Source organism: Lissotriton vulgaris, chromosome 9 (assembly GCF_964263255.1).
Source record: "Lissotriton vulgaris chromosome 9, aLisVul1.2, whole genome shotgun sequence".
NCBI lineage: Eukaryota > Metazoa > Chordata > Amphibia > Caudata > Salamandridae > Lissotriton > Lissotriton vulgaris.
The window spans coordinates 788,977,912-788,990,781 of record NC_141697.1 but is presented as its reverse complement, the minus strand read 5'-3'; the positions used below and the strand labels follow the sequence as shown (position 1 = coordinate 788,990,781).

At 44.6% G+C, this 12,870-nt stretch overlaps 1 protein-coding gene across 1 annotated transcript in view; it reads right to left on the bottom strand.

The window, feature by feature from the left end:
• MRPL11 (mitochondrial ribosomal protein L11) overlaps positions 1-12,870 on the bottom strand; it is a 712,335-nt gene that overhangs the window by 91,703 nt on the left and 607,762 nt on the right. The window contains exon 5 of the mRNA XM_086939516.1: positions 7,858-7,951. Coding sequence (XP_086795642.1) covers positions 7,858-7,951 — 94 coding nt within the window. The remainder of the gene's footprint in view (positions 1-7,857; positions 7,952-12,870) is intronic.

Below are 12,870 nucleotides of genomic sequence, written 5' to 3'. Positions count from 1 at the left end.
GAGTGGGGGCCGGGCTCTGTGCTGCCTCAGAGGAGCAGTGGAGACTGCTGTCTCTGGGGCCCCCATCCTCATACTGGGACTGCCTCTGGCTCTGACTGAAGAGAAACAATGTATATTGATACTTTGTTTCTCTTCAGTCAGAGGGAGGGGCGAAGGCCGAACAGGCTGCACCTGCTTCAGATGCAGAGGGAGAGAGGCTTGCTTCAGCGCAGACCTCTCTCACAGCTCTCAGAAGAGCTGAGGGGGCCGGGCCCCCCTGGGGCCCCCTTCATTAACTGTAGAGAGTGAGGCCCCCCCCCCCCCCCGCACTGCGGGGGCTGCGGGGGCGTTTGTTACGCCCCTGGGCTGAGACAAATCTATAAATTCTGGTCCAGTGCTGACACCAGGAGTCTGTATAAAATTTGGAGGGCAAGCAATGGGGTAGGGCACGGACCCCAAGGTTCCTGTGCACCTTCTCATAAACTCTGCGAAGAATCAAACAGCTAGGCTACTTGTAAGAACATGCCAGACCCCTCCTGACCTATCACAAACAAGAAATAAAACTCAAAAAAGTTGTTTTTCTAACACTTCTTCCTAATTTTCATTTGGTTGTTTACCAGTATTTAAACATAACATGAATTTGAGGGAGCACAAAGTGGGAGACAGAGTGGAGATTCCTTTTTAAAATATATCAGAGGATGTTTCAACTCGTTGCACAAGTTTTCAGCAGCAAAAACACAGCTGCCGCATCCCGGCCCCCAAATATAAAAGAAATTGGGTGGTGCTGGAATTCCCGAAGTGCTTACCCATGTGTTTGACTGGGATCCCATCATGCCCAAATAACATTCAACTGCTACTTGCTCCATGGGCTTATTCATGATAAATTAAACAATTTTACAGATCGCCCTTTTCTTCCTCACCATAGTTTTCAATTCTACTTGATTTCAGCACAATATGTATGCATCCATAAATGAAAAATAGATTTCCAGTGTCAACAATGGTTTCCACAGAGCCTTCGACATTGTAGCCAATAACACATCTCTTGCGAAGATCAGCTTGGTAAGACTTTCTACTGAGGAACAGGACATTCTGCAGTGTTCTCCTAAGGGAAACAAGCTAATCATTCATGTAGAAACGGATGAGAAGTGGGGTAAGAGCAAACCCTATTTCATCACATGCGCATACAAGAAAGGAACCAGCCAAAAGCCTTTTAAGTCTTTGATTCAGCCTTGCATAAGATCCAACGTTCAAGAGCTGGATAGCAAGGCGCTGGAGATCTGTTCCTACCTAGAAAACAAGCAGTTCTCAAGACAGCTTTGATCCATCAAACTGAAACCATGCATATGATGGAAGGGAATACTTACATTATTGGAACAATGTCATTGTTATCCACCAATGTAGTTTTAATGTTTGTTTTTATGACACTTTTGGCCATGCGTGCGCCTTCAAAATAAAGCAAAAGACACACAGATGATGGACGTAATGCAGAGCAAATCAAACATTCAACTTCAGTCGAGAGATCTGGGTTAAATCTGCTGTTCTTTTGCTCACCATGCCACCCCAGTTTAGACCCAGCCATATGCAAATCAGTCTTGAGCCTGTGCATCATGGAAACAGTCCAGCTCAAACTGCCAAGCCAGGTCCTCCCTGGACCGAAAACAAGCATCCTAGGACTGGTTTTGGGGCATCACCTTTCATCAGCCAGGCTAGCTTGATTCCAGTGGCACAGTGAGTCAGCACCCACGTCTGGGCATACCCGGCCCAGTAGGGCGAGAAAGCAAAAGACACACAGATGATGGATGGAATGCAGGGCAAATCAAACATTCACACAAGTCAAGAGATCTGAGTTAAATCCATAGTTCATTTGTGCGCCATGCCACCCCAGTTTAGACCCAGTTATATGCAAATCAGCTTTGATCCTGTGCGTCATGGGACCAGTCCAGCCCGAATTGCCAAGCTGGGTGCTCCCTGGACCGGAAAAAAGCATCCTGGGACCGGTTTCGGGGCATCACCCCTCATCAGCCAGGCTAGCTTGAATCCAGTGGCACAGTGAGCTTGGTACCCACATCACAGCACACTTGGGGTGAGAAAGCTAAATACACACAGATGATGGACGAAATGCAGAGCAAATCAAACATTCCCACCTGTTCTGCGTTCTGTCCATCAATTGTTCTTTTTGCATGTGTCACCCCTAGTGGGATGGGTTATGTCCAGACTTGGGTCCAGTGCTCTCCATGCCACTGGAGTCAAGCTATCCTGGCTGATGAGGGGTGAAACCCCGAAACCGGTCCAAGGATGCTTGTTTCCAGTCCAGGGAGGACCTGGCATGGCAGTTTGGGCTGGACTGATCCCATTGGGCGCAGGGTCAAGACTGATTTGCATATGGCTGGGTTCAAACTGGAATGGCATGGGGAGCAAAAAAACTATTTAGATCTCTGTACTGGGGTGAATGTATGACATTGTTCTGCATTCTGTCCATCAATTGTTCTTTTTTCAAAATAAAGCAGCCACCTTTTTAATTTTATTTTCCAGTCCAAACTGAGACTGGCAAATAAAATGGCAAAAAAGAGCAAAAGCGTTTTCTTTTTGAGAGTAGGTGTGAAGCAACACAGGTGGCGAGGGGGGCGTGGAAGCAACATGGGGGCAAATCGGGTGGGAGAACACCGCAACTGCGATGGAGTATCCTATCCATACCACTAAGACTACGGTCTGACTGCCCTATTTAAATGCGGGCAGACCTTAGGTTTAATTACAGCAGAGACTACTTCGTCTTCACAGTGATTAAACCTGACCGGCAGTCGGACAGACTAAGGGTCATCAGAGGTTGACCTCTACATCTGCCCACCTAATACAGATTGGCGAAATTAGAGATCAGTTTTCACTCTGCATCACAGCCAGGAAAACCATTGCACAAAGGGGCAATGAAAACAGCTACACGCTCCCCTTGCTGTGGGAGATAACTCCCATGGCGAGGAGAGCATTTTATTTTTTTTATTTTCCAAAAAATCCCATTTCTGGATTTTCTTTTTGAAAAAAAAAAAAAATTTTGATGGATGGCTCAGTCATGTTGGCGGAGCCATACAGCAATCTTCAAACAGCATTGATAGGATCAACCATGATGGTAGATCCTGTCAATGCCTTGGAACTGACCGCCTGCTTGGCCGTCATTTCTAAATTTGGCGGACGGAGTAGTCTCGGACTGGTAGACGTGAGGTCCTCTGCCAAGTCAAAAGAGATTACTCCATCTGCCAAAAAATAAATAGGGCCCAAGTCACTATTTTAAGACAAATATTTGTACATGTCCGGAACTAAATTTTCGCAATTTTAAAAACTGATTTAAGAAAGGAGGATATGGACTCCCTTTCAAGTGTGAGACTGTTTATTATGCTAGTGGCTAAGTGCACATCAGGAGACTATTTTTGAAGGCATTCTGTTTTCTTTCCACTGGGGGTCTTCCTCTGCTAAGCTATTGCGGTCAAGCTAGGTCTCTTCCTTCAGGCTCAAAAGACATACGTGATCTGCTATGGGGTATGGTTGCTGAGAACTAAAGAGGTGCAGAAAAACGGTGTAGAGTGATAGGAAGCAAGCCCTGCTGAGAAGAGGGACAGGAAAACATTTTCCAACTATGATGGAAAGGCTGCAGTGCTTAATTTGTAAAAAAACAAAAATAATAAGTGCTGGGGCTCTCGTCACAAGGCAGCTTGCGCCAGCCCATTTCTCCTCTTAGCGCCTAAAACAGAACCAACTACTAACCATGAAAGCGGGGAGAAGATGTGGCATAATGGCCATAGCTGCCAACTTCGGAGCTGGGGAACCAGGTTCGAGTCTCGGCCTCGGCTCAATATCCTGATATTCTCGGAAAATGTCCCAGTGCCTACCATAAATGAATGTGTCCTTAACTGGTGCTCACGAAAAGTGCTGGTGTTGACGATTAAGTGCCTGTGCTGAGCACCAGACACCAGCAGCTCAAATTGAGCACTGCTGCAGTGAATAGGAGCAGAAGAACAGTTACTTACTATGGGGAAAAGGTGAGCTGAGAAAAGGGATGAGAAAACTTTTCCCAGTTAGGAGAGAAAGGATGCTGAGAGGAGAAACAAGAGAACAGTGCACTGCTATGAAAAAAAGGTCTGGTAACAATAGGTAGTGGAAAACATTTTCCAGCTATGGGGAAACATCTGATGAGAAGAGAGACAGGAAAACAGTCTAGCTCAGGGGTCTCCAACCTTTTCTATGATAGAAGCAACTTCTGTTGAACGAAAACCATCCTGAGCTACTAATATTTCTAGTGCTGTTAGTGACCACATCAGACATGATAACAGTAGTGCCTACATATGCATGATACAAGCAGTAATCATCTCAGTTCAGGCTAAATTGCTAACAGTAATGTAAACAAGCATTGGGAATACCAATAGATCTGGCTTAGAAGGAATGTAGTATGTTGATGGGAAGCATTCCAAGCAAATAGCATGGAAATAGATATGTATTTATGTTGTAGCAAAGAACTTTAGAATAATATTGGTGTAGGTTACAAGATCAGGCGACAATTGCACAGTCAACCCAGATCTTAAAAATCCAAGTGGGTTAATGACTGTCCTCCTCCTAGCTGTGCTGCTGCCAGAGAAAAACAACAAATTATGTAGTTATCTAAGACTTTAATAGCATTCCTATGTCATGTGTGTGTGCCCTGAAAGTTCAAGTATAGGCATCTGGATAAATAAACAACATTTTATCAACTATCCGGAGGGCAAGCACTTTTTGTGGAAGCACACAACTTCTGCATAATTAAAAACTGTACTCCTAGCTTCCAACATGTGGGCTGAGAAAAAGCTCCTCTCTAGTGATGCTCACATAATTGCCTAGCAACAGCTGTGCTGTCAGGCTAGACCATAAAAAGGCTTTGCCAATGTGGAATACCTCTACATGGGTACTACATAAAAGCCATAGCTGCAATACCCTTGGATGAAACTCGCCGCATGATTTATCACGCAAATATTAACGTTAAAAATATTTTGAAAATTTGAACCCTTTTTCTCGAAATATCAGCTTATAAATTATGAGAAAACAAGCATTTTAATCTCAAATATATGCTTAGCAATTTTGGTATACATACATTAATTGACTCAAACAAAAACTTCTAATTAATAGAGTGAGCTGCACATAGGAGAGCCGCTTACAGGTAGCTGGAAGCTACAGGTATCTCACGAGCTACTCATTAGAGAAGCCGGTTCTAGCTACAGGGGAAAGATTCCTGATTAGCAGAACAGAAAAGATACCAATCCATACAGGAGCGACTGCTGAGAAGAAGGGCGGGATAACTACTAAGAGAAGCAGGGGGACATGAATCCAGCTATGGTTGTAAGGCAGCTGGCAGTAGGAACAAGGAAACGGGGACTAGCTTAGAAGGAAAGACCACAGGGGAAGAGGGTCGGAAAACCGAGACCTGATACAGGGAAAACTTTTGACGAGGGGACGGGAAAATATGAGTCCTAATGAGGCAAAAGCTGCTGTGAAGGAGGACTGTGAAAAGGTATGCTTCTGTTTTTTTTTTTTTTTAAGTTGTTGAAGAGAAGGGAAAATAGAATAGACCCATGAATTTGGGTAAACACTCCTGTGATCCGAGAATAGGTGTGCTATGTGAGAAGGGCACTGAAAGAGGCACAGGAGAAATAGTTGCCTACAATCAAAGGCAAAGGCAGTAGGCCTGCTTGCATTCAGACCCCTGACTATACATTAAAAAAAGGCTGCCCTAATAAGAAAATGATAGTTTTATAAATGCAATCCTTCCATCACAAATAATATAATCTGGGCACAAAACAGATAAAGAGGGGAATAATTAGCACTGGTGGTGAGCCATGGCGTCATATGGTGATTCGTCAGAGAAAGCAATGTCACATCCACATTCTAAAGGTAATTTAGTTAGTTTACAGTCACAGCACAGGGTTGTAGTAATGACTATATTTGAAGTAGAATCTCTGAGCGATAATTCTCACCATCACCAGGCTAGTCAGAGACAACAAAGGATGACAGATGAATCTTTGACAATTCCCAGTTGGCTAACGGAACATTCCAAAAGGTAACAGGCTAAATTGGGTGGGAACAAGAAGAGAGATGAAGCCATTAGGAAAGGGGAGGATAAAAGGGAAAATACAACAAAGAGTTCTGAAATAAGGGCTGCTACGTAGGTTTTATATTAATCAATGTAGCTAGGGCGCGGACCCCAGTTGGCCCAATCCTGTTGACAAAACTAGTAACTGTGGTTTAAAAAATCCCAAATTCTCTGGTTAGTCCTAGCTCTTCCAATGCTACTCTTTGTGATCAGTATACCTCCTTTATTCGAAGTAATGAAGTCAGGGCAACTGCCTTATGGAACTAAGTGGGCGAAAGCCTAAAACAGGCAATGCAGCAAAGCTAAAGATGTCAAATATGTTCTTCTACAGTGTGTACTGCCAAAAGCCTCCCACTCCTGTGAGGATCGTGCTATTCCCAAGAGACTTCCAATTTTCTTCTAAAATGTGTCCGTTCGTACATGTTTCCTCCCAATCTTCAGAGCTGTTACCACCAGTGTAGACGCAGACGCCTGTCTGTCTGTCTGTCTGGGTCACGGTCTGTGTGCTGCAATAAGAGCGTGTCCAAGTAAATGTCAAGTTTTTATCAGTGGTTGATGCTGAAAGTTAAGCGATTCCGTGTCAAGCAAGCAACTCAACTAAGATACATTTAGCCAGGATCACAGGGAAAAAAGGAATTCGAATTCTGATTCCAAAGTCACAACATGAACTCTCAACTAAGGCCACCCCATTTTTAATATTACCACCTAGAGGCAAGAATAAAGTCTATTGAAAACCTACTGGGCAGGTATTTTTAACACATCACTTAGTCCACTCCACTATTACACCCGCACCACACATAGTCAATTGTAAGTGCTTCTACGTAATTCGCAAGTCGCAGCACGCCCCAGCCCGTAGAGGACTGGGATGGCCCCAATGATGAAGCATGTCACCATGGGGCAACCCTGGTGAGTGAGGGGACACCTAGAAAAAGAGCAATTTCTCCTTTTCTATCTACTATACCTTCCAGACCAACCCCATTGAGTGTTGTGAATGGATTTATAGTGACCGGCAAGGCTCTCGGGTATCTGGTAACAGAGACCTTATGTTGAAGATCCCGATCACTGACACATTTTCAGAACATATGTATACATAAATTTAATGTACACACAAAAAAACTGATTTTTTGGGGAGCAGTCGATAAGAGTCTATGTATTTCCATGCTGTGTCCTCCTGTTCTGGTTAGCATTGAATCTTGCATGTCCTCCTCTACTCACCAGTGTTTCCCTCCTTCTGCATTGTTGCTTGACCCATTGTCCCATCTCGTGTCTGTGCTTTACAATCTCTGCCCTTCCCCATCATTGCCTGGCTTTTCCCATGCCCCTCTACCTGTCATTTCTTGCACAATCCACCCACCCCTCCCTCACGTTCTTGCTTGCCCCGTCTCCCTCCCCCTCCCCTGTTGTTGCCTGCCCTGACCCCCAAACCCTCCCATCAGAAACAAATGCAATATGACACAGCAAGCGCTGGCCGCCTCATAGCACTTTCCCCCTAAATGTTAACCGTGTTGCTGTCCTACATAGCTAAAACACACTGAAGACACCAACAGCTTTCGCATGGGTGCGACCGATTGGCTTTAACAATGCTTGTTTTATGAAACCTCTTCTTCCTCAGGCACATACCCCAAAGTCGGGCAAAGCACTAACCTACAGTTCAATTTTCCCTTCCCCAGTGTTTCATTTCTGTGACTGGTGAACACCACCTTCAGGCAGCGCTCAGACTCATCTCAATCATTACATCAAACAAACATGGCAAGACTTGCCACACCTCTCACCTGTTTGTGATGCTCCTTTTTCAATGCCTGCCGCCATTTTGAGGAAGTAAGAGACAGATGGTTGGTTGATTTTCATCTCGTAGGTCCTGTCGCCCTGCAACCGGAAGAACAAGAAAATTAGAGCATTTTCAGTGGCTTTTCTATCATTATTTGAAGCTACTTCCCAAACCGCTAGCTTTAGCTGGGAGCTGGGTTGGTGGACACAATCGTTGATGGACATGTGTGACCTCTACGTTGCAGGTTGAGTCCAAGTCGTAGCATTTTACCTTTCTCAGGTATTTAGAAAGAATACCCTCGAGTTTGAGCAATAATAAAACCTAGTAATTCTCAGCACTAACAGACCATTTGGGCTGCATTGTGTATATAAATACAATATCAAATTAACCAATATTAAAATGAAACAAAGTATCATATACTTTGAATAAACACTGAAAATTGTGCAAAAGTATCTGGCTGGTAAATCCAGTCTTTAATTTAAATGAGATCAGTCTTTTAATTCATTTACTAACATAAAATCATTGGTGCCAACCAGCCGGTCAACAATATCAAATCATGTTTAAGCCCAATACCTAAAACAGAGCCTAAGCATAAGAGGGAATATAGATAGATAGATAGATAGATAGATAGATAGATAGATAGATAGATAGATAGATAGATAGATAGATAGATAGATATCAATACGTATATGGCTTAATGGTGTCACATTCCAACTTTTAAAGCGGCTTGACTTCCTCCTATTGGATGAGGCGTGTTTATCTACAAAGAAAGGACAATTAGTTCTCTGTAAATAGTTCACATACTCCGCCGCCATCTTTACGTGTGGTTGTAAGGTTGATTTTAAAGGCCACATTGCCACAGATATTATCAATCCACTTAGTAGGTGTTTCTCTACAATGGTTTGGGGCATACATTAATCAGTTCTTCAACACTCCTGATGACAGTCAGTTGTCGCACAATTGACATCATTTTATAACTCTCGCTCACATGTAAAGATGGCGGCGGAGTATGTGAACTATTAACAAAGAACTAATTTCCCTTTCTTTGTAGATAAACACGCCTTATCCAATAGGAGGAAGTCAAACCGCTTTAAAAGTTGGAATGTAACACCAATATGCCATATAAACATTGATAAAGGTAAGGATGCCGAAACGTGTCTGTTTGTTCTAATAAACGACATTTTTAACCTGCTGAGTGCTACGCTTTTGATGGACGATTTAAATACGCGCTGCCACATGCGCAACACTGGACGATTTAAATACGCCCTGCCACACGTGCAACAGAGGCACCCGCTTGTAAAGAGTTCGACAGCAGTCAGTGGCAAGTTAGTGAAGTATATATTTATTGGTTTCAGTATACAGCATTATTGAAAGCACAAGCCTAGTGGAGACCACTGGATGAATGTGTGACTGTTGGGCCTTGAACTATGCCAAAGGAAAGAAGGGAGGGAAGAGAGATTGTGTACAGGAGCGTGGTGTGGGAAGCGTGATTCATTTGGCCTGTCTAGAGCAATTGCACGGTTCTTGCTGGCGATGATGACTAATAGATGGAGGAGGTATGGATCCTGGTTGGAGAGATCATCAAAGTATCCTGAGAGCCCTATAACTTGCTACATACAGCAGCCAGCCTGTACTAAAACCCAAGCCATCACATGCCTCTTACATGAGGCAAATGACCATGTAGCACAGTCTGCAGAGAATCAAAAAGCAGACTCAAAAGAAGTAGCACCAATGATCTGTAATTTTTCTTTTCTACTGGAGAGGGATGTAGTAACTGACTCCACGCAGGTTGGTGATGTTCAGATAGATTTATTGAAGATAGATGGGAGATCAGTAGTACATCAGTATTTAGCCCCACCAGGAGCATACACTCAATATACAGGATATTACAAGGGACTCATTAGTCTTCTCAGATTTCCCTTCCTCATTACTTAATATTGATGTACATTGACACCAAAAAAGTGAGATATTACTGCTCCTTGTATTCCTTTGCTCTGAACGGCTGCATTTTAATCTCTGCAGTGGCTGCATCCCACTGTATTGGCCCTGCCACATACGCTCGGTTTGAAGGCATACCTCATTATTTGTTACATTGCCGACATTTTTTAATCATAAAAGTGCTACAGGAACACGTCTAATGCTATATAAAATGTAATGTCACGTTTAATTTACCCAGTTTGATTTCAAACTGTAATCTGAATCAAATGTGCAGTGTATATGTAACAGGTTTGAAAATACCAATGCGGAAGTCAGGCTGCAGTTGCTGGCCACTGGGAGCAGTTAGGCACCTACGACACATTTGGAACATTCTGCCTTTACTCTGCTACAACAAGAAACAAGGGAACCCGAGAGCCATCAGGGACCTTGGGTAGGCAGAGTACATTAGAAAAGTAGTGCTTAGACATACAATATCAGCAATCTTAAATACCGAATGGTTGTTTATTTGTGACAAAAGAAAAAAAAATGATGAAAAGGAAAATCAACCTGATTAACAATGGCGCAGTGATTGAAGGTGACAAAAAATGCTCAGTGCTCTCTTTTATGTGGTGTACATGTGATTATAGTGGTCAAGGTGCGTAACGTTAAACAAGGACAGCACAGCCCATTACAAATGACCAAGGCAAATATCGTCCATGACAGCCAACGTTTCAATCCCTTAAGTTGATATCGGGATCATCATCAGGGCTCAAAGGTTTTTTTAAGAGCCCAAAAGTTAGACTGTAAACGCTTCAAGGCCCTTGGGGTAGAAATACTGTAGCTATGTGAGAAAAATCCAGAATAGCAGGAGCCAGGCTCACAAAGTGCTCCAAATGCAGAACTGAGGACAGAGAGCACTTGAGTGAAAAGGAGGAGAAGCACTTACAAAAGTTAAGGTGCCCAGGGGACCATGGTGTGCTCCAAATGGAAGGTCCAAACCGATGAGCTCCAACCTAATGCCGCCGACATCCTCAGCCACATCAGTCCCACACAGGCTAGCCCGGACCACCTGCTAACCGCCTGGGACCAGCTCACCACCTAAAACACCACCGCCATCATGAACTCCGTCCACTGAGGAGCATCAATGGACTACTGTCCCCCAACAAATGTTCAACCTTGGGATCAACACAATCGGCAACAAACTCGTCACCATCTTCAACGTATCCATCACCACAGCCACCTTCCTGAGGAATGGAAACACGTTGAGATCAAACCCCTTCTCAAGAAACCGTTCACAGAACCCAGCAAAATCAAGTTAACCTGTCCAATCTCTCTGCACCCCTTAACACAAAGGTCCTCGAACAAGTTATCAACCACCAATTCACGGAACACCTGGAGAACAACAGCCTGCTGGACATCTCCAGTCTGGTTTCCATGCCAACCATAGCACTAAAACTGCCTTCCTCCCTGCCAAAGACAACATCAGAGCCCTCCTGGACCGAGGAGAAACTGCAGCCCTGATCCTCCTTGAACTCACAGCAGCCTTCACCACCGTATCGCACCACACCCTCATCAACAGACTTCACCACATCAGATTTCAAGGAGATGCCCTCAGGTGGATTGTCTACTTCCTCACCTTAAAAAACAGAGAATCCACCTTCTTCCCTACAACTCTGTACACAAGAGCATCATCTGTGGCGTCCCTCAAGGCCATCCCTCAACCCCACCCTGTTCAGCACCTATATGAGCCCACTGGTTGGCCTCGTCAGAACACACAGACTCAACATCATCTCCTACACCGACCACACTACGCTCATCCCCTCACTATCAGGAGAGCCCTCCACCTTGAAGACCAACTTTCACAGGTGTATGACGGATATCACAAATTGAATGAAAACACAACTGCCTGAAACTCAACAGTGACAAAACAGAGGTACTACCTCTTCAAAAACAACGTTTCCCATTGGAACGACTCCTGGTGGTCTTCAGAACTAGAACCCTCACCCACATCAACAGACTGGGCCCTCAACCTTGGCATCATCCTGGACAGCAAGATCACCATGAAAACCGGATCAACGCAGTCTCCTCCACCTGCTTCCTCACTCTTTGCATGCTCCGCAAGATCTTCAGATGGCTCTTGGCCAATACCAGACGCACCATCACCAATGTCCTAGTCACCAGCCGGGTGGACTACGGCAACGCATTCTATGCACGAATCACCTTGCACCTCTTGAAGAGACTATAGACCATACATAACTCCATAACTAGACTCATCTTCGACCTCCCCAAGCCGACCCACATCAACTCCAACCTCAGGAAGCTCCCATAGCTCAATCAGAAGAGATGCAACTCAAAGATCCTGATCCACACCTACAAAGCCATGCACAACCAATGATCGGAATACATCGACCACCGCCTCAACTTCCACCAACCCTCCAGAAGCCTGTGCTCCTCCTCCCTTTACCACGCTCACACCATTTGCATATGTCAAAAGCCAAAGCGGAGGTGGCTCCTTCTCCTAACTCGCGGCCAGGGTCTGGAGAAACAAACTCCCTATTCACCTCCAGAACTCACCCTCGCTGATGGAATTCTGGAAAGGACTCAAGAACTGGTTTTCCAACTGAGCCTCAACAGGAGGATCTACAGCACCTGGATACCCTCTCAGGTGATTAGCCACGCTTTACAGATCCTGTTTTATTGATGATTCATTGATCAGGGAAAACATGCTGTTGTGAGGATTAAACAAGTAGCACCCTGCTTGGGTAGCCCAGGGCTCATTGCTCATCTGAGCTCTGTAGTAGAATGCTGATCGATGGTTCCTTGCTATCCATCACGCTTCCTTCGCAAGCAGGGAACTCCCTGTTCTAGCCTCGCAAGTGCCCGCTGCCCCCTGACGATTGAGACTCTCCATTTGGGGCACACCCACTATGTATAGGGTGGGAAGATGTTTTCCTCCTATGATAAAGTGGCTAAACTGAAAGGGATGTGGGTGGAGATGGGAGAACTCTGAACATTAGGATTTAGGTCTCATTTTTGTTTAGAGGTTCATGGAACTTTGCAACAAATTTGACGTCACAAAACATTCACAGGGCAGACACAG